Source organism: Meriones unguiculatus, chromosome 4 (genome assembly GCF_030254825.1).
Source record: "Meriones unguiculatus strain TT.TT164.6M chromosome 4, Bangor_MerUng_6.1, whole genome shotgun sequence".
NCBI lineage: Eukaryota > Metazoa > Chordata > Mammalia > Rodentia > Muridae > Meriones > Meriones unguiculatus.
In genome coordinates, this window is record NC_083352.1 from 77,827,007 (window position 1) to 77,845,759 (window position 18,753).

The following is an 18,753-nucleotide window of genomic DNA, read 5'->3' on the forward strand; positions in this document are numbered from 1 at the left end:
GAGCTTGCAGCAATCTTTCTGCCTCAGTTTCTTGAGTGTTGGGATAACAAATATTAGCCGTCATGCCTTGAGACATATTTCATGCCAATGTGAATCTTTTTTAAAATTCATTTTAACTTATGTGCATTTTTGCCTGTGTGTATATATGTGCACCACATGTGTGCCTGGCGCCTTCAGAGGTCAGGAGTTTACAGATGGTTATGAACCACCGTGTGGGTGCTGGGAACCAGGTCCTCCGCAAGAGCAGCAAATGCCCTTGACTGCCAAGCCGTCTGTGTGGACCCATTCATGATGGTCACCTGGCTTATCTCCTCCTTTAGGCTGGAGTGAACAGCGCTGCGTGTGTAGGTCTCTCTGAGACTGTCGTTATCTTCGTGTAATATCAGGAAGGGCCCTAAGCCTGGTGTAGACCCAAGAAGATGCCCACCACCCTTTATCTGCTGCTTGAGTTTGAGCATGTTGCTCACGTTTAGGGATATGTGCTTTGTGTACACTGCAGAACCCAGTACAAGGGAGGCCTCTCCACTTTGTTGTCAAGGGCAGCCCTATAAAACAGGCTTCTGGCTGCCCGGCTACCAACCGGAAATGTGTCCATTATGAAATGTACCTGAAGACACATTTGTGGTGCTGGGCCTCAAATAAGGGACATCATGAATACCAGGCAAGAATTCTCCCACCAAGCTGCATCTCCAACAAGCTCTTCTAATTTATTTCAACTCAATTATTTGAGACAGAGTTTCCCCTGTAGCTCAGGGCTGACCTAGACTTGCTGTGTAGCTGAGGATGACCTTGAGCTTCTGTTCTCTGGCCTCCATCCTAAGGGATCAAATTTAGGCGTGCCCCGCCCTGTGCTGAGGATGAAATCAGGGCTGTTGCATATGGGCAAACATGGGGACGCACTGAGCATCCCCGAGTAACCAGGAGTAGTGGCAGTACTCAGGAGGCAGGGGCAGGTGGAGCTTTAAGTTCAAGGCCAGCCTGGTCTACAGGAGAGAGTTCCAAGGCTACACAGAGAAGCTCTGACTCATCCCTTTCCTCAAATAAACAGATCCCCTCAGGCCATCCAGCCTGGACTCAGGCCTCAGTGGGCAGGAGCTGCAGGGAGGCAGGGCTGTGGACTGTAACATTTCCCCCAGCTATGGGTAGAGCACAGACAGGGTTCTGGAATCTAAGGCCCTGGGCAATCCCATTCCCTCCGGGCAGGCCATAGGACAGGAAATGGGGACTGTTGTTTGCTGGGAGAAAACAGCATTCTTCCCCGAGCCAGGACGGGAGACACTGCCTTTTTGTTTGTTCTCTCAGGCTTTCTTTTTGGAGAAACACAAGCATATGGTGGCGGCCGGTGCGGAGGCGGTGTTTGGGTGGCAAGCGAGCTTGACTTTGCCTTTTGTGGGCTCGCCTGAGAGTTTTCTTCCCCAAGTTGGCTCTGCCACCTGCTCAGCTAGCTGGTCCACAGGACAGTGATACTGAGTCAGAGAGCCTTGCCCGGGGTCTAGAAAAATCTAGATTTCTCTGGTAGTTCCTGTGGGGTTTCTCATGGGGAAGAGTTTAAGGAATTTAATAGCAGACTCAGACCTGTAATTTGCAGGGTTCTGAGCCTCTGGGAGGCCCATGTGTCTGTCCCGGGGCCTGAGGACGTGGGGTGGGTCTGTGAGGAGACATGGGAACAGCGCAGGAGCCTGTCGCATGGTCCTGAGGCTGCAGCCAGACCCTTCTTGGGACCACAAGCCTCTCAGATTTGGGTTTTCCTCGGATTTTGGAGTATTTGTGTCTAATCATGAAATACCTTGGGGATGGGACTCAGGTCTGAACAAGAAATCGGGTTCCTGTTGCAACTCCACCGTTTGCGTGTAGCCTGAAGGTAATTTGATTTTTAAATTTGATTTCTTTTATTATTTTTTAATTCTTTGTATATGCATGTGCGGGTATGTGCGCATGAGACCTGGAGCTCTGGTCAGCCAGAAGCTACAGAGCCTGGGATCACAGGTGGTGAGACACCCAGTGAGGGTCCTGGGAACTGAACGTGGGTCCTTCGGAAGAACAGTGACCGCTCCTGATCACTGAGCTTCCTCTCCAGCTTGTGAGAGAAAACTTTTTTTTTTCAGGTTAAGGAGGGGCAGGTCTGTTCTGGGGACAGATTGTCGGACGTGAGTCTTTTCCTCATGTAAGTCCCAGGATTGAACTCAGATTGGCAGACATGGTACCAGCTGTCTCACCTGCTGAGCCATCTTGCTGGCTGGTAGTTGGGTTTTATAGTTTTGTGTTCTTTATTCATTTCTTATTTTTGGTGTTTTCTTAGATGGGGCCTTATGGAGTTCGGGCTGGCCTTGAACATGCTGTGTACCTCCAGCTGTTTCCAGCTGTGGGTGTCTGTGGGTGTGAAGTACAGGTGGAGTCCAGACGCAGACAGGGCCTCTCACTGAACCTGGCTTGCTGACTTTTTGCTAGTCTGGCTGGCCTGGGAGCCTCCTGGGGTGTCTCCTGTCTCTGCCTCCTATAACTGGGACTGTAGGTGAATGCTCTTTTTTTTTCCTGGATGCTGAGAATCTAAAGCTAGGTCTTTTGTTTGCACAGCCTGCAATTTATCCACTGAGCCGTCTCCCTAGGCCCCTGGTTTTGAACTCTTGATCCTCCTAAGTGCTATAATTACAGTTGTATGCCATTATATCCGGCTGAATGGTTGGTTGACTTGTTTTGGTTTTTTTTTTTTTTTTTTTTTTTTTGAGACAGGGTTTCCCTATGTAGCCCTGGCTGTCCTGGACAGGCTGGCCTCAAACTCATAGAGATCCACCTGCCTCTGCCCTCCTCTAAGTCCTGGGATTACAGCCTTGCGTCACCACACCTGGTGCTTGGTTGATACTGTTTTTGAGACAAGAATTTTAAACAGCCCGGGCTGCCTTTGAATTCCCAATTTTCCTGCTTCTACTTCCCAAATGCTAGATTATAGGTAAGCCCAACCATGCCTACCAATTTTTTATTTGTTTGTTTATTTAAAGCCAGAGCTGAGGGCTGGAGAGATGGCTCAGTAGTTAAGAGCACTGTCTGTTCTTACAAAGAAAATGGGTTCAATTCCCAGCACCCACAGGGCAGCTCACAACTGTCTGTAATGCCAATTCCAAGGGATCTGACGCCTTCACACTAATGTACATAAAATAAATTTAAACACATTAAAAAAAAATAAAGCCAGAGCTGTGTTTTATTAGCCAAAGATGATCTGGAACTCGCTCTGCAGACCATGCTGGCTTCAAGCTTAAGGTTATTCTCAAGCCTCTCCCTCTGAATGACCATGTACCGTCATGTCCATCTTGAAGGTAATCTTGTACCATTTTTTTTCTCTGTGCCCCCATAACGTTACAAGAGGTCAAGGTGGGATTCACCTCGTGTGGCATCATAGCAACAGCACTCAACGTGTTGGATTCTAGAGCAGTTTGGATTTTGGATTTTCAGATTACGGAGGCTCAACCTATAACCATGCTATTTGGAGACGGTGGAATCTGCCTCTGTAAGGCAGAAGTTCACACTCAGTGCATAGGCAGGGTGCAGCTCCCTCCACTGGGTTGGGGAGAATCACTCCTTGCCTTGGCTGACCTTTGGTGGTGGTGGCATGCTTGGCCTGGGGCCATGTGTGTCAGTCAGTTGTCTGATACTGGGACAAAATACCTGAGAAAATTAAGTGGGGGAAAGGTTTATTTGATTCAGTCTCTAAGGTTTGAGTCCATGGTCAGCTGGTCCCCCCTTTTTTTTTAGATCTGAGGTGAGGCAGAGGATTATGGTCCTGGGAGAATGAGGTGGGGATGGCAGGGATGGAGAAGGAGGAGGCTGCTCAGCTATGGCATCCAGGAGCAGAGAAGAGAGGTGGAGAAGGAGAAGGGAAGGTGGAAGAAGAGGAAGAGAGATGAGGGGAAGAGAGGAGAGGGAAAGGAAAGAAACAAGAGACATTCATCCAAGTCTAGTCCCCAGAGACCCACTTCCTCCACCTGAGTCCCGACTCCTCCTAGCCCTTTCAGCAGTGACTCCCGGTCACCGATGCGGCTTCCTCACAGTCCAGTTGCTTTCAGTAGGATCACCAGCTAGGGGCGGAGCGTCAACAGACAAGCCTTTGGGGAGACACATCCCTTTTAAGTCAAAACACCGTGTCATTCTGTCCTTCAAAGCTACCCCCGTCCTTTTTTTTTTTTTTTTCCTTCCTTTTCTAAGAAAAGGTCTCACTGTATAGACCTGGAACTATGTGGCCTGGAACTCACTGTATACAGAGGCCCCCTCTGCCTCCCAAGCGCTGGGATGGAAGGTGTGCTTTGGCATGCTTGGCCCAAGCCAGAGCCAACCCCTCTGTCATCTTCAGGCTGCCTGTTCTGTGTCAGCGCCTTGTAATGTCGCAGATAGGGCAGCAGTGTCGGTGGTGGTGTACAGCACTCAGGAGGCAGAGGCAGGCGGATCTCTGTGAGCTTGGGGCCAGCCTGTCTACAGAGTGAGGTCAGGACAGCCAAGGCTCCACAGAGAAACTGCCCCCCCCAACAAAAACAAAGAACGTGGCAAATGCCTTTAATCCTAGTATGAGTTCCAGGACAATCAGGGCTAAAGGAAACAAAACAAAACAAAATGTAGCAAATGGACTGTTACACAGGGAAGCCCTGTCAGAAAAAAAAAAAAAACAAAACAAAAGGTAGCAAATGGATGTTACTGTAGGTCCGTTGGTTGAGCGCTCAGGAAGCCCTGTGTTCTGTTCCCTGCATCACAGTTTACAGGTGCAGATCTATAATCCCAACGCTGGAAGTGGAGGCAGGAGAAGCAGAATTCAAGGTAATTCTTGGCTACATAGTTATAGACCAACCTGGGCTACATGAAACAGTCTCAAAAAGGGGGCGGGGTTCGTTTGTTTTAGAGACAGTGTCTCTCTATGTAGCCCTGGCTGTCCTGGAACTCATCTGTAGACCATGCTGGCCTCAAACTCACAGAGATCTGTCTGCTTCTTCCCCCTGAGTGCTGGGATGCAAAGTATTGAGTGTCACCAAGCCTGGTTTACAAAAGATATTAGTGTCACTGAGACATGTACCTGGACTTAGCTGATCCTAAACTTGGGAAAGAGCAGAGGACTCTGAGGTTGCCCCCCTGCCCCCCGCCAGTGCAGACAGAACAGGGTGAGCCCTGGGGCCATCTGCCAACACTGTACTTCCTTGGCATTGACTGTCTTGGCTTTGGGCCGCTTGGGTGTTCCCTGTTCTGTGACTCCACCCCTGGTCTCCGTGCAGTACTGGAATCTTCTGGGTTTTTTTTGTTTTTGTTTTTTTTTTTTTTTCAGTTGAGATACACTTTATATTTTCATTTGGCTGTTTATATATATTTATATTTGTGGTTCTTGCATGTGTGAGAGCATGCCTGTGTGTGTGTGTGTGTGTGTGTGTGTGTGTGTGTGTGTGTGTTCATTGAACCTGCCCAGGCACACACATACAGAAGCCAACTAAGACAAGTATCTTTCTCCATTGCTGGGGACTTGAACTCAGCTTCTCATGCTTTGGAGTGGGCATAGTTACTCACTGAGCAATACCCCCCAGTCCTACAAGTTGCTCTGTGGCCAGGGGTGGCCAAGAATCTCTCAGGTGCTGGGATTACAGGCGTGCTCCATCATGTAGGCCTGGGTTCGAACCCAGAGCTTCTTTCGTGACTGGAAATCACTCTGCCAGCTGAGCCGCATCTCCCTTTTCTTTTTGATTTAGCATGCTTGGCCCAAGGATACCCACTCAAGGATGACTTTGAACTCTGGATGACTTTGAACTCTTGGTGATCTTCCTGAGTGCTGTTCTTATAGGTTTGTACCTCCACAACCTGATTCCAAGTTGCAACTTTTTTTTTAACTTCAATTAAGATGTATTAACATCATTTTCCCCTTCTCTTTCTTCCTCCAAACTCTCTCATGTCCTCTACCTACAGTTCCGCCTTCACCAGCTCTCGTATTCATGGCCACTTTGTTATTGTTACACACATAGATAGATACATAAATAAAGTCTGTGTCCACTCTTTGTGTTTGTTTGTTTGTTTTGGGCTTTTGTTTGTTTGTTCATTTGTTTTGAGACAGGGTTTCTCTGTTTAGGCTTAGGTCTCCTGAAATCGCTTCATAGACCAGACTGGCCTCGAACTCACAGAGATCCACCTGCCTCTGCCTCTCTGAGTGCTGAAATTACAGGTGTCCACCCTGCACCCATCTTTTTCATTTGTTTGTTTGTTTTGTTTTTGAAGTGGGGTTTCTCTTTGTCGTCCTGGCTGTTCTCGATGAGCTGTGTAGACCAGGCTGGCCTGGAACTCACAGAGATCCACCTGCCTCTGCCTCCAGAGTGCTGGGAGCAAAGGCGTGCGCCACCACGCTCAGCCTCATGGCCACTTTTTCTGTGATTACTGTTGTTACATACATATACAAATTCATGCATACAACCTTCTGGGTGCATTTCCTGCTGTTCGTGCTTTGATGCTCATTCTTGGGAAAGACTAATTCTCTCTCTCTCGCTGGACAGTCATTACTTACCTGTAGTTCTTTGGTTAGGGCGGGGGTTGGTGAGGTTTTTCCTTTTCAAGATTGCATGTCTGTTGGTGTTGTCATTGTCTGTGTCTTGTTGGGCAGCAGAGTGTTCAGGTGTCATGGCATGGCCTCCCTGCCAATTCTAGAAGACAAGCTCCCACAGAAGGCTTCATGATCCTGGCTCTCACTACCGTCAGGCCAGTCCACTACATGACAGGCTCTAGTCTTAACTTTACCTGAGTAGGCTTGAGTTTCAGTTTCTAAAAAGAGAAACCACAGGGAAGGGGCAGCCAATCAGCATCAACCCCAGTGTCTGGCTGGGCCAGACATGGTTCTATCATATCTGCTTGGGAAAGTCCCTAAGCCCCTGGCCAATCAGGATTGTACCCTTTGGCTGGCTGCCCACCACTCGAGGTAAAAGTCACCTACTCATCCCTGGAATTCCCCTAGCTGACTGTCTATAAATAGGGCCTGCGAGCCCACTTTCTGCTCTTCACTGTATTGTCAAGGTGGTGACCCCTGCACGCAGGAGTTCTGTGAGTTCTAGGACAGAGGAGTAAATGCTCTCTTCTGTGAGGCTGGGGTCTTTTCTTCAGTGAGCTCCGGACCCTAACATTGCAATCTTTCCGCCCCCACTTCCACAGTGTTTCCTGAGTCTGACGTGCAGGAGAGGCGTTGCAGCTGTATCTGTTGGTTCTGAGCACCCCAGTTTATCTCTGCATTTTGACCAGTTGTGGCTTTCTTTCTTTCTTTCTTTCTTTCTTTCTTTCTTTCTTTCTTTCTTTCTTTCCTTCTTTCCTTCTTTCCTTCTTTCCTTCTTTCTTTCTTTCCTTCTTTCTTTCTTTCTCGCTGTCTTTCTCTCTTTTGAAATTTATTTACTTATCATATATACAATGTTCTGTCTGAGTGTACCACCTGCAGGCCAGAAGAGGGCACCAGATCTCATTAGAGATGGTTGTGAGCCACCATGTGGTCACTGGGAATTGAACTCAGGACCTTTGGAAGAACAGCCAGTGCTCTTAACCTCTGAGCCATCTCTCCAGCCGCTCCCCCCCCACCAGTTATGGTTTTCTATAATATTCTCCAATGTTTGTTTGTTTTCTTGTTATAATATATTTAAAAATGCTGAACATACAACAGCTCTGAGGTTTATTTGAGGGAAGGGAAGAGGAAGGGTGTTAGTGGCCTAACACCCTAACATGGTGTCTGAGTGGCCCATGTAGGTAGAGAGAAAGAGACAGAGAGGGACAGAGAGACAAAGAGATGGGGGAGGAGGCGCCCTAAAAGAGGCTGAAGCAAGAAAGCAATGAGGTGGCAGGTTGGTCCTTGTATATTTGGTGTGCAGCTCAGGTGGGTCTGGCACAGGTGACCTCATAGGTTACTAGGCAACCCAGAAGCAGGCTGCCTATATGCTAACATCACTTTTTTTGGGTTTTCGAGGCATGGTCTCTCTTTGTAGCCTTGGCTGTCCTAAAACTCGCTCTGTCCTAGAACTAAAGAGATCCCCCTGTCTCTGCCTCCTGAGTGCTGGGATCAAAGTTGTAAGCTTGGTTTTAGTTATTTTTTTTAATTAAAAATAAACCTTGTGCATACGCCTCTACCTGTGTCTGAGCCACATGGGTGGAGGTGCCTCTAGTCCGGAAAAGGATGTTGGATGCCCTGGGGCTAGAGTTACAGGCTGTTGTGAGCTGCTGGACATGGGTGCTAGGGAGCCTTCTGCTAGAGCAGCAAGCCGGCGAAACTGCTGGACCATCTCTCCAGGCAGGGCCACTCTGCCTACAGCCTGTGAAGCCCTGGCTCCTACTTGACCCTCAATCGTTGTTAGTTCATTGAGAACCCAGGAAGAGGCAAACAGGAATTCTGGGCTGTGGGAATTCAGTCAGCCTGACTGACACAGCTGCTGGCCTCAAGGAGTTCAAGAGATCTAACAAGAAGCATGACGACAGGCCATTTCAGATCACTGCTGGCTCTGTACAGAAAACAGCGAGCCAGGCTTAGTACCTGGGGGGTGGAGGCAGGAAAAACAGGAGTTCAAGGTCATTCTAGGCTACGTTCAATTTAGAGGCCAGCCTGGGTTCAGTGACTATGTCACAAAATGAAAATCCATAGTAGCTGGGTGCCCTCAGGAGGCAGGGGGAGGCAGGTTTCTGTGAGCGTGAGGCCTAGTCTGCAGAGCGAGTTCCAGAATGTTCAGGGTTACCTAGAGAAACCTGTCTGGGGGAAAAAAATGAAAAAACAAAACACAATCCCATAGGAAAATAAAAGGGAAAGTGGAGTAGTGAGAGTGAGGCTGGGCCGTGGGCATGCTGGCCAACAAGGGTGTTTCTGAGGGGGTGAGTGAATGGAAAGGCAGCAGGGCCACTGGAGACCTGGAGGCCGGTGCAGGCAGGTGAGCCTGGCTCCCACAGCGCCTGCCTTGGTGACAAAGGTGTTGGCCTTTTCTTTCTTTATTCATTTTTTTTGTGTTGTGCGTGCGAGTGTGTGTGTGTGTGTGTGTGTGTGTGTGTGTGTGCATTTGTGCTTGCAATGGCACGCATGTGTGTGGAGGTCAGAGGGCAGCATGTTCTGGTCAGTTCTCTCTTTCCCCCAGGTCGAGCCCTTTGGGATTCCACTGGGATAGTCAGCCTTGGTGGCAAGCACAGATACCACAACAGTGGAGCCGTCTTGTCTTGGTCTTGTTTTCTGAGATTCACTCTCACTGTGTAGCCAAGGGGAACCTGGAACTCACAGTTCCGTCGTGGCCGCCTGAGTGCTAGGATTATAGACACAGGCCACCACAGCGGGCTTCTTCGGGCGTCCTACTATAATTGTTCTGGCTGGGGCCCCCCTTCTTACTGGTCCCCTCCCGCCCAGCCCCTGGGGCCTTAACTGCTTATCATATTTCACATTCCCTGTTACACTAAGTTAAAAAAAGAATTTTTACTTTTACCTAGGTTATTTATTGATTTAAAAACTTTTTTAATCTAGTGTTTAGTGTGTGTGTGTGTGTGTGTGTGTGTGTGCGTGCGTGCGCGCGCGCGCGCCATGGAAGGTCAGAGGGCAACTTGAAGGAGTTGCTTGGAGTCCTAGGCCGTGGCAGGCGCCTTTGCCCACCAGGCCATCCTGCCAGCCCTGTTTTTCTCCTTACGTTGGCCCTGCTTTTGCTGATGAATACACTTACACTTACGTGCTCCTAACATGCCGGGGCCGGGGGCTCCTCTTGGCTCCACATACAGCAGGCAACTTCCCAAGTGCCTCGCCTGGACCCCACCGGAGTCAGGGGTCCTCTACGCCTGGCTGACTGGACCAGGATTTAGGATAGCCTGCAGCTCAGCTCTCTCCCGTCTCCACAGCCCTCTGGCTTGGAGTCCTTGGTTCTCTCCGAAGCTGATTAGGACCTTGGCCAGGAGGAGTCAGGGCAGTCTGGAGCGAGCTGGAGGTCAGGAGTGCCAGCTACTGCTGCTTGCCTGGCCCGGGTTTAATTGGGTCTGGGAAGCTGGGACGCTGCCGACCCAGAGTTTTTCTGGGAATGGCCCAAGGGCTCAAAGGAGTAGCTGGCGTCACGGCTGTAGGGCTTGGCTGTGCAGAATCCTCAGGCTCCTAGGCAGACGGACCTCTTGGCTAGGAGTGTGTACAGTTATGGAGCAGAACTTCCTCCGCCTCAGCCCTCCCCGAGGGGGTGACCTCGCGCCCCAGAACAGCCAGGACAAAGCCACCAGCAGCCTTTTCCAGGAATCTTGTCCGTAGCTCGTCATATTGTTGAGTGGTCTGATGTACACTTGATGTCTCTTAATGATACAGATTTTTCATTCTTTTCTTGAGACACTCCTACTCTGGAGCCCTGGCTGTCCTAGAACTTGTTATGTAGACCAGGTTGACCCTGAACGCATAGCTGCCCTGCTTCTTGCTGGCCAGCTAAAGTTGTGCCCCATGACACCTGGCTGGGTTTTTTGTTTGTTTTGTTATGTTTTTAAAGCACCTGGCTATTTTTTAAATGTTCGTTGTTACTTGTTTTGAGACGTGGTCTCACAAGCTCACAATGTAGCCGATGATGTCTTTGAATTCCCGATCATCCTACCTCTGCTTCCCAAATGCTTGGACTTATAGTTGTGTACCACCTGGACTGGCTTATTTGTTGAGTTATTAACTTATTTTTTGTGGTGTTGGGAATAGAATTCAGGGCTTTGAACTTGCCAGGCAGGTGCTCTAATATAGAACTATTACCCCCAACCCCTCACTGGGGGATTCTAGGCAGGTACTCTGCTACTAAGCCACACTCTCTCTAGTCCCTCACTGGGGCATTCTAGGCAGGGGCTCTACCACTGAGCCACATCCCAAGCCCCTCACTGGGGGATTCTAGGCAAAGTGGTAGTCTCTGGCTGAGCCATACACACATCCTGTTTTTAAATCTTTTGTTGTTACCGAAGACAGAATTTCATTAAGTTTCTCAGGATGGCTTGAATTCATTCTGTAGCCCAGGTTGTCCTTGAACTTGAGGTATGCACACCTGCCTTGGCCATCTGAGAAGCTAACAGGGTAGGCCAGCAGGCATTGCTAAAACCATTTATTTTGTTTTTTTCTGCTTTTTTTTTTTTTTTTTTACTAATTTATTTTGGTATGTGTGTGTATTTGTGTGCACATGCCACTACATGCCTGTGGAGGTTAGAGAAAACCTTGCAAGAGCCAGTTCTCTCCTCCTACCATGTGGCTCCAAGGGAATCAAACTCAAGTTCTTAGCAAATAAATGCATTTACCCTCTGAGCCAATTCACTGGCCCTACAGGCAGTTTTTTCCTGTAGCCCAAGAGTAGATCGAAGCCTGCTCTGGATCCAGAGCTGTTCTTACTCCATATGGTACCTTACAGCAGCTTCTGCTGTCTTGAGGTTCCCAGCACACTCAAGCCAGGCTTGGAGGCTGTCTGGGATTCCGTGCCTGGCCCGATGCACACACTGGACAATGAGTTGGGCCCTGAGGGACAGCCGTGGTGGGCAGACACAGTTTGGCCCTTTCAGAGTTTACAGTCTGGGTGTCAGTTGTAAAGGCAGTAAACATCCTAGGCTTGGTGCCCTCTTAGCTGTGGGCTTGGAGGCCTAGCCACCTGCCTGTTCCCTACCCCACCCTCTGAGCCTCTAGAATCCTTGCTGACAGGTGGCAGACAGGTGGCAAACAGGGTGTGGAATCCATGGATCTATCCATGGGTGACACACCCAGCCAGGGGCCTTAGGGCCCCGGGGAATAAGCCCAGAGAGTGTCCTGCCCCTTGCCTTTTTTTTTTTTTTTGCTTGGGCTAGTGAGGGGCTGGTGCTCTCAGAGGCAGTGCGTGGGATCCCCTCACTCCCATGCATAGGGACAAGTTCTGGAAGGATAGGTTTAAGCCAGCCACCAGCAATCTGCAACTTCGTCCTTGCAAGCCAAAGAAACCTTTTTAAAGGAGGAGCTTCGAGCAGCCTTAGTAAGTTGGAACAAAGTCCTTTCTTGGGGAATCCCTAGTTTGAGGAAGTGGCCTGTGCCATGTGCCCTGTGCCCTGTACCCTATATGACTGTTTGTTTGCACCTGCTTCACGTTCATGTTCCACATCCAGGAAACGGATCAGGCTCCAGGCAGTGGCCTTGATCTGGGAGCTTGTGATCAAGCCCAGAGGTGTGTACAGAACTGAGGAGGGTGATGCCCGGGTAAACCGTGGGTGAGGCAGCCAGGTGCCTTTCCAGCAGTGTTGGTTACAGGGATATGGACCTAGGCCAGTAATCTTAGTACTTGACAGGTGGAAGGAGTGAGGATCTAGAATTCAAGCAGCCCAAGCTACAAAGTAAGGCCTTGTTCAACATGTGTGGGCAGTAGAGAGGTGTGGAGGTGCGTGAGCAGGAGAGGGCTGAGAACACCGGTAGTGAGGATGAGTCTGGAAGACTAGCATCCTGGTGTGGGCCCACGTTGGTGAGGATTGAACACCTGGGGGACTGCTCCTTGGTCCACAACCCTCAGCTACGTTGTGTTGTAGGATGTTTGATGACACTGTGAACCTCAAGGTTGTGTGCTGGAAAAACCCATTTCTAGTTGTGGTGTGGTTCAACCCTAGCACACACCTTTAATCCAAGAACTTTCTGTTTATTTAAACAGGTACTTGTGGTGTGGTTCAAGCCTTGGCATACACCTTTAATCCAAGAGCTTTTTGTAAACAGAATTAAACAAAGTCAACTATAAGAGGCGGAGCAAGCAACCGGTTGGCAGGAAGGGGACGGAGGACAAAACCATAGAGAGTGGGAGGAAGTCTGAAGGATGTATAGAGAGACACACAGGAAGTAGAAAGGAGAGACCTTGAATTTGAAGGGTTTTAAGACAGTGTGGAGAAGGAGAAGGGGCTTTTTCCTTCTGGGATATCCAGAGTCAGAAGGTCAGCTGGGTGCTTTTGATGCCTCTCTGAGCTAGCAGGCTTTCACCCCAGCACCTGGCTTCCGAGTCTTTATTGGTAAAATCGAACATTTGGAATTTTTGTTTAAAAATAAGAGTGTTGCTGTTGTATGTCTTTTCATGGAGAGACATGACCAAATGCATCAGGAGGGCACTGAGCGCAGACTGAAGAATTCTACCAAAGGCTAGCTTGGTGAATGAGTGAGCGGATGTCTTAGTTACTGTTGTTATATTGCTGTGAGGAGAAACCATGGCCAAGACAACTCATAGGAAAAAATATATATATATATTTAATTGAGGACTTGCTTACAGTTTTAGAGGATTAGTTAGTTCACAGTCTTCATGGCATGGCTCTGGAATAGAAACTGAGAGCTTTAAACCCTGAGGGCCGTTCTCATTCAAACCACCACAATGAGTGAGGGTTACCTGCCATAATGAGGATGACATTAAATTACATCTCACAAAGTTACATCTCTGGAGCGCTACAGGAGCTGCAGCCCATGCTATAGAAGAGGGTCCCATATCCCTGCCCCGTTCCCAGCCGTACAATTGCTCTCTATATTTGTAAACATGGGGAGGGGCCTTGTGAATCTTACAAGTCTTTGAGCTTTCTGAGCTTTGTAAGTTTCTGACTTTCCAGGGTCTTGTAAGCTTCCTGAGCCTTATGAATTTCCTGAACTTCCTGAGCCTTATGAGTTTCTTGAGCTTCCTGAGTTATGTTAAGCTCCTTTGTCTTTGAGTCTCAGGAACCTCCCTCTAGGAGGGAATGTTTAGGTCCTCTGAGAATGCTTCAAATAGGAGAAAATAGTTATACATGAATCACTTAGTTCTCTGCAGGTTTCTGTAGTCGCTGCTGTGTCCTGGCTTGTGAAGGCTGAAATCCCTATTATACTTCTGTGGCCCTTGAGTGGTGGGAAGAAAGGCCCACTGGCAGTCTGCCCCACTTGTGAAGTCCAGGTGACCCTGGAAGCCAGATGTGCCTACCCGATTGTACCTTGTGCCTAGTACCCATTGTGTCCTCATTGTTCTCTCTAGGTGACCATGGCCTTGCTGGGGAAGCACTGTGACATCCCCACCAACGGCTGTGGGTCTGAGCGCTGGAACTCCACCTTTGCCCACAAGGACGAGCTCATCAACAGCTTGGTGTCCGCCTTAGACTCCATGGTGAGTGTCTGGCCAGGTGGGAAGAGTTAGGAGACCTGAGAGGTTATGTCCATCAAAATCTCTTGTTGTTGGGGCTTGGAGACAGAGCTCAAGTGGTAAAGTTCTTGCCCTACAACCACAAGGACCCCAGTTCAGTGCCCCAAGATCCAGATAAAAAAACATGCTGGCATGTGCTTGCAATCCGGTGGTTTGGTTTTGTTTTGATTGTTTCTGTTTTTCGAGACAAGTTTTCTCTGTGTCATAGAACTCACTCTGTAGACCAGGCTGGCCTCAAACTCAGATCCACCTGCCTCTGCCTCCTGAGTGCTGGGATTGAAGGTGTGTGCCACTATCACCAGGCGTGTAAGTCCAGTGTTAAGGAGGCCTGCCTGGCAAGCTCCAAGCCAGGAGGTGGCCCTGCCTTAAATGTAAACAAACTGAGGAACAACGGCTGCCCTCCACACAAATGCACACTTGTGTATAGACCCCAAGATACAGACCTACATACATTCATACATGTGCCTGGAATTGCACAGTCAGGAGGTTGCAGTAGGAAAATCTTGAGTTCAAGACCAGCCTGGGCTACAGTGAAAAACCCTGAAAGGACAAGCTTGAGCTCACTGATAAAGCAAGTGTTTATTTAACACGGTGTAGGCTTTGGGTTCGAATCCCAGCAGCACACACGCAGAAGTGAGATCTGCCTGGCATCCGTTAGCATTTTAGGGTGATAAAGTGGAAGCTCAGAGAAGGCAACATCAGAGAAGGTCACACAGCATGACCAAGTACCAAGTCTGTGGTCTCCTAAACACAGAGACCCCTCTTTCTAGATAACTCTGAATCACATGTATCCTGGGCTTCTCCAGCCTGTCGGCCATGGTGGGTGTGACAGATGTGTCCTAATGGACAGCGCCACGGGCCAAATGTGGCTCTTTGCATTTTGTCGTTTTGAGTCCATCTGTCACACTGTAGGCAGTCTTGGAAGTCATGGTGGTCCTCCCCGGGCTCTCCTGTTCGGCTAAGGCTGGCTCAAGAGCTGGGATTGTGGCTCAGAGAAGTCGAGGAACTTGCCCTAGAGTCACACACACAGCACTCTTTAAAATGCTAGTTGGCATACAGGCCAGCATTCATTTATTTTATTGTTTTGGTTCTGGAGGCAGGGTTTCTGTGTAGGCCTGGCTGTCCTGGAACTCACTTTGTTGACCAGGCTGGCCTTGAACTTAGAGATCCTCCTGCTTCTGCCTCTTGAGGCGTCCATTACCACACCTGGCTCAAGACCAGCACACATTATTTATTTGTTTGTTTCTTTCTTTCTTTATATTTTGTGTGCCCTGGTGTTTTGCCTACAGGGATGACAGTATTGATTCCCCTAGAGCTGGAGTTACAGTTGTGAGCTGCCATGTGGGTGCTGAGAATTGAACCCCGGTCCTCTGGAAGAGCAGACAGCTCCTAACTGTGCTCCTAATTGCAGAGCCCAAAGCAGCGTTTATTAAGTGCCAACTGTGTGCCACAGAGTTTACAGACAGGGCTTTGCCTCCGAGGAGCTACATACTGTAGTCTCGGTTATTACTTGGGGCCACAAGTCTAAGGCAGTCTGGCGTAGCCACCTAGAATCCTGTGTTTGGGGTGGGCAGTGTGCATGTTCTGTACATGCATCCTGTATGTGAGGGTGCGTGTATTGCATGCACACATGTAGAGTCCACAACTCCACCTTGGGTTTCGTTATTCTTCAGGGGTCGTTCACCTTGGTTTCACTTTATCTCGTTTTACTTTTGTCTTGTTTGTTGGAGACAGGATCTCACTCTGTAGTTCAGGCTGACCTGGAATTCACTGTGTAGCCCAGGCTTGCCTCAAACTCAAGGCAGTCCTCCTGCCTCAGCCTTCCTGATTACAGACTTCAGGTGTGAGCCAGCGTGCCGGCTAAGCGCACGGCCCCTAGTATTTGCAAGCCGTCTCCCATCCACGTTCTAAGTAGCCCAGCCCTGCTTAGCCTCTGAGCTCAGATGGGCCAGGCACGCTGAGGGTGGCTAGAGGCCACCTGGTTTTAGCTTTGAGACAGGATCTCACACTGTCCTGAACTCATCAAGCAGACTAGACTGAAAGCCAGAAAGCCCTGTGGGTTCTCCTGTCTCAGTGTCCCCAGTGCTGGGATTCCAGGTGTGTGCCAACATACATGGCTCGTGCATGCATGTGCGTACACATGACTCTAGTTTATTATGGTGTGTGTAGAGGCCAGAGGTTGACGTCCCGTGTCTTCCTCTGTCGCTCTTTTATATACCGAGACGGACATTGTCCCTTGAACCCAGACCTTGCCATCTGGACTAGTCTAGCTAGCCAGCTTGCTCCCGGGAGCCCCTGCTCACACACCTCAAATGACGGATTAGGAGGCCTGCCGCAGCCACGCAGCTTTTCTGTAGGTGCTAGGGATCCAAACGCTGGCCTTTACGCTTCTGCTGCAGATGCTTTACCGCAAGCAGCCCTCCCCGACTTCACTCCCAGCCCTTCTCACGTGAGTGCTGGGAATCAAACTAGGTCCTGTGCTTGGAAGACAAGCAGTTTACCCACGGAGCCATCTTGACAGCCCTGCCTGTAGAGGTTCTTTGCCTGTAACCAGGATGTTGAAGTTCTGCTGTTACATTCTCCAGTAGCAGGCTGCATGATGCCAGTTTAGAGAGGGCTGTTACCCAGCACGATGTGACCAAGTGGAGCCGGAGGGCTCATCTCCCATCAGTAGCCCATCTCTGTAGCTGGCTTGAAATGCTTTATCCCTGTCTCAGCCTCCTGAGTTATGGATCGCCATGCCAGGCTCCAGGCCGGTCTTGATTTAGCTCACACACCCGCCCCTCTCCCACAGTGTTCTGCGCTCTCCAAGCTGAACACGGAGGTGGCCTGCGTGGCGGTTCACAATGAGAGTGTCTTCGTGATGGGCACTGAGAAGGGGAGGATGTTCTTGAGCGCTCGGAAGGAGCTCCAGTCAGACTTCCTCAGGTTCTGCCGTGAGTACCCCACGGTCCCCATACCCAGGGTCCTGCCCTTTCCAGCGGACGAGGATCCTCGCCCATCCCTGTGTCCCCTGCTTTGTCCAGCCCAAACAACCCGGTGGAGGGATAAACTGGGTACACACAGGGTTGTTCAAATGGAGCCTGTTAGAACTGTCCAGCAGCTCCTGTCGCTGAGCCCCATAGCTAGCCACATTCATGCACCCATTTTTATAGGGGCACACCAAGGCCCAGTGCAGTTATCCAATTCTAATTCTACTCCGTTGTTTTGATGGTGCTGAGGATAGAACCGGGAACCTCATGCTTATTAAGCAAGCGCACTGGTACTGAACCATACCTTCAGCTAAAGGCCTACTTTCTTATTGTTTGTTTGTTTAAGTTATAATTTATTTATATGAGCATGCGGATGCTCTGGCATGCATACAGACATCGGACATCAGAAGACTTGCTATGCTACAGTCAGTTTTCTCTTCCTCCACTTGGAATTGAACTCAGGTCTTCAGGCTTGACAGCAAGCTTCTTCACCTGCTGAGCCACCTTGCTGAGTGCCTGCCTGTTTTTGTTTTAAGACAGTTTCTCCTCTAGCCCAGGCTGGCCTTGACGCCCTGGTTCCCTTGCCCCCGCTTCCTGGGCTGGAGGTGTGGGGAGGCAGTGTCCAGGTTAGGAACAGAACAGGTAGACTTCCGGCCCCCAGAGAAGCAGCTCTTTACCCGCGCTGTATACCCTCCTGAGTTAGTCTGAGTTAGTCTGGGATGGCTAATCCTGGGGGCAAGGCCCCGGCAGCCATGAAAACTACTAACACAACCGTCAACAACTGAGCCAGGCTGTCCACGGAGAGCCCTGGCATCCAGGTCTACCCCCTGGATCTGTCTCCCTGACTTTGAAAGAGCAAGGGTCTGAGAGCCGGAGTCCCGGCCTTGGACTGTGCACTCCGTGGAGGCCATTCTTGTTAGTTGTGGTGGTTTGAATGAGGATGATCCCCGGAGGACCTCCAGCAACTAGTCCCACCACACACACAGTCAAGAGCAGAGAGCCTGCTCACTCTCTTCTAGCGTTCTTGTTTCATACAGCTCGGAAGCCTAGAGAGCAGAGCCGCCCACGGTGGGCTGAATCGGTTAACAGGACGGCTCCCTGCCCTTAGCCCACAGCCCAGCTGATCTAGAGCTTCTCAACCTAATGCGGTGACCCTTTGTGGTTGTGGTGACCCCCGGCCAGAACGTTAGTTTTGTTGCCACTTCATAACTAATTCATAACTGTTGTGAATCATAATGTAAACTTCTGTTTTCAGATGGTCTTAGGAGAGATCCCCGAGATAGGGTCTTTCAGCCCTCAAAAGGGAGGGTCTGAGGCCCACAGGTTGAGAACTGCCACCGATCTAGATCCTTCACAGGTTGTGGCACGCCGACATTTAAAAACTAACCATCTCCGTGTCCGGATTGTTTTCTGTGTTGCCCAGGCAGGAAGCTAGGGCGTAGGTGGGTTGGTAGAGTAGGTTGGGATGCATGTAGAACGGGGTGTGTGGGGTCCGAGTTCTAATCCAGAGCTGGCGGTCTTCTCTGAGTGATCGTAGACTTAGGTCCCAAGAGGGAAAGGATAGCCCTGAGGTCGAATGCAGCTAGATAGAGACCTGCAGCCTTTGCTGGTCCTCAGCAGGGCATTCATTCATTCATTCATTCATTCATTCACCGTGCCTCCGATTCTGGGGCTTGACACCAACC

At 49.7% G+C, this 18,753-nt stretch overlaps 1 protein-coding gene across 13 annotated transcripts in view; it reads left to right on the forward strand.

Annotated features, from left to right (window-relative positions):
- Positions 1-18,753, forward strand: part of Gtf2ird1 (GTF2I repeat domain containing 1) — an 87,348-nt gene that overhangs the window by 24,967 nt on the left and 43,628 nt on the right. For 11 of the 13 annotated variants that reach the window (XM_060382239.1, XM_021646658.2, XM_060382232.1 and 8 more), the window contains exons 2-3: positions 13,932-14,060; positions 16,891-17,032. In XM_060382239.1, coding sequence (XP_060238222.1) covers positions 13,938-14,060; positions 16,891-17,032 — 265 coding nt within the window. In that variant the 5' untranslated portion in view covers positions 13,932-13,937. Of the gene's footprint in view, positions 1-5,714; positions 5,807-13,931; positions 14,061-16,890; positions 17,033-18,753 lie in introns of all 13 variants that reach the window. The other 2 variants (XM_060382240.1, XM_060382241.1) reach the window with 1 other exon arrangement.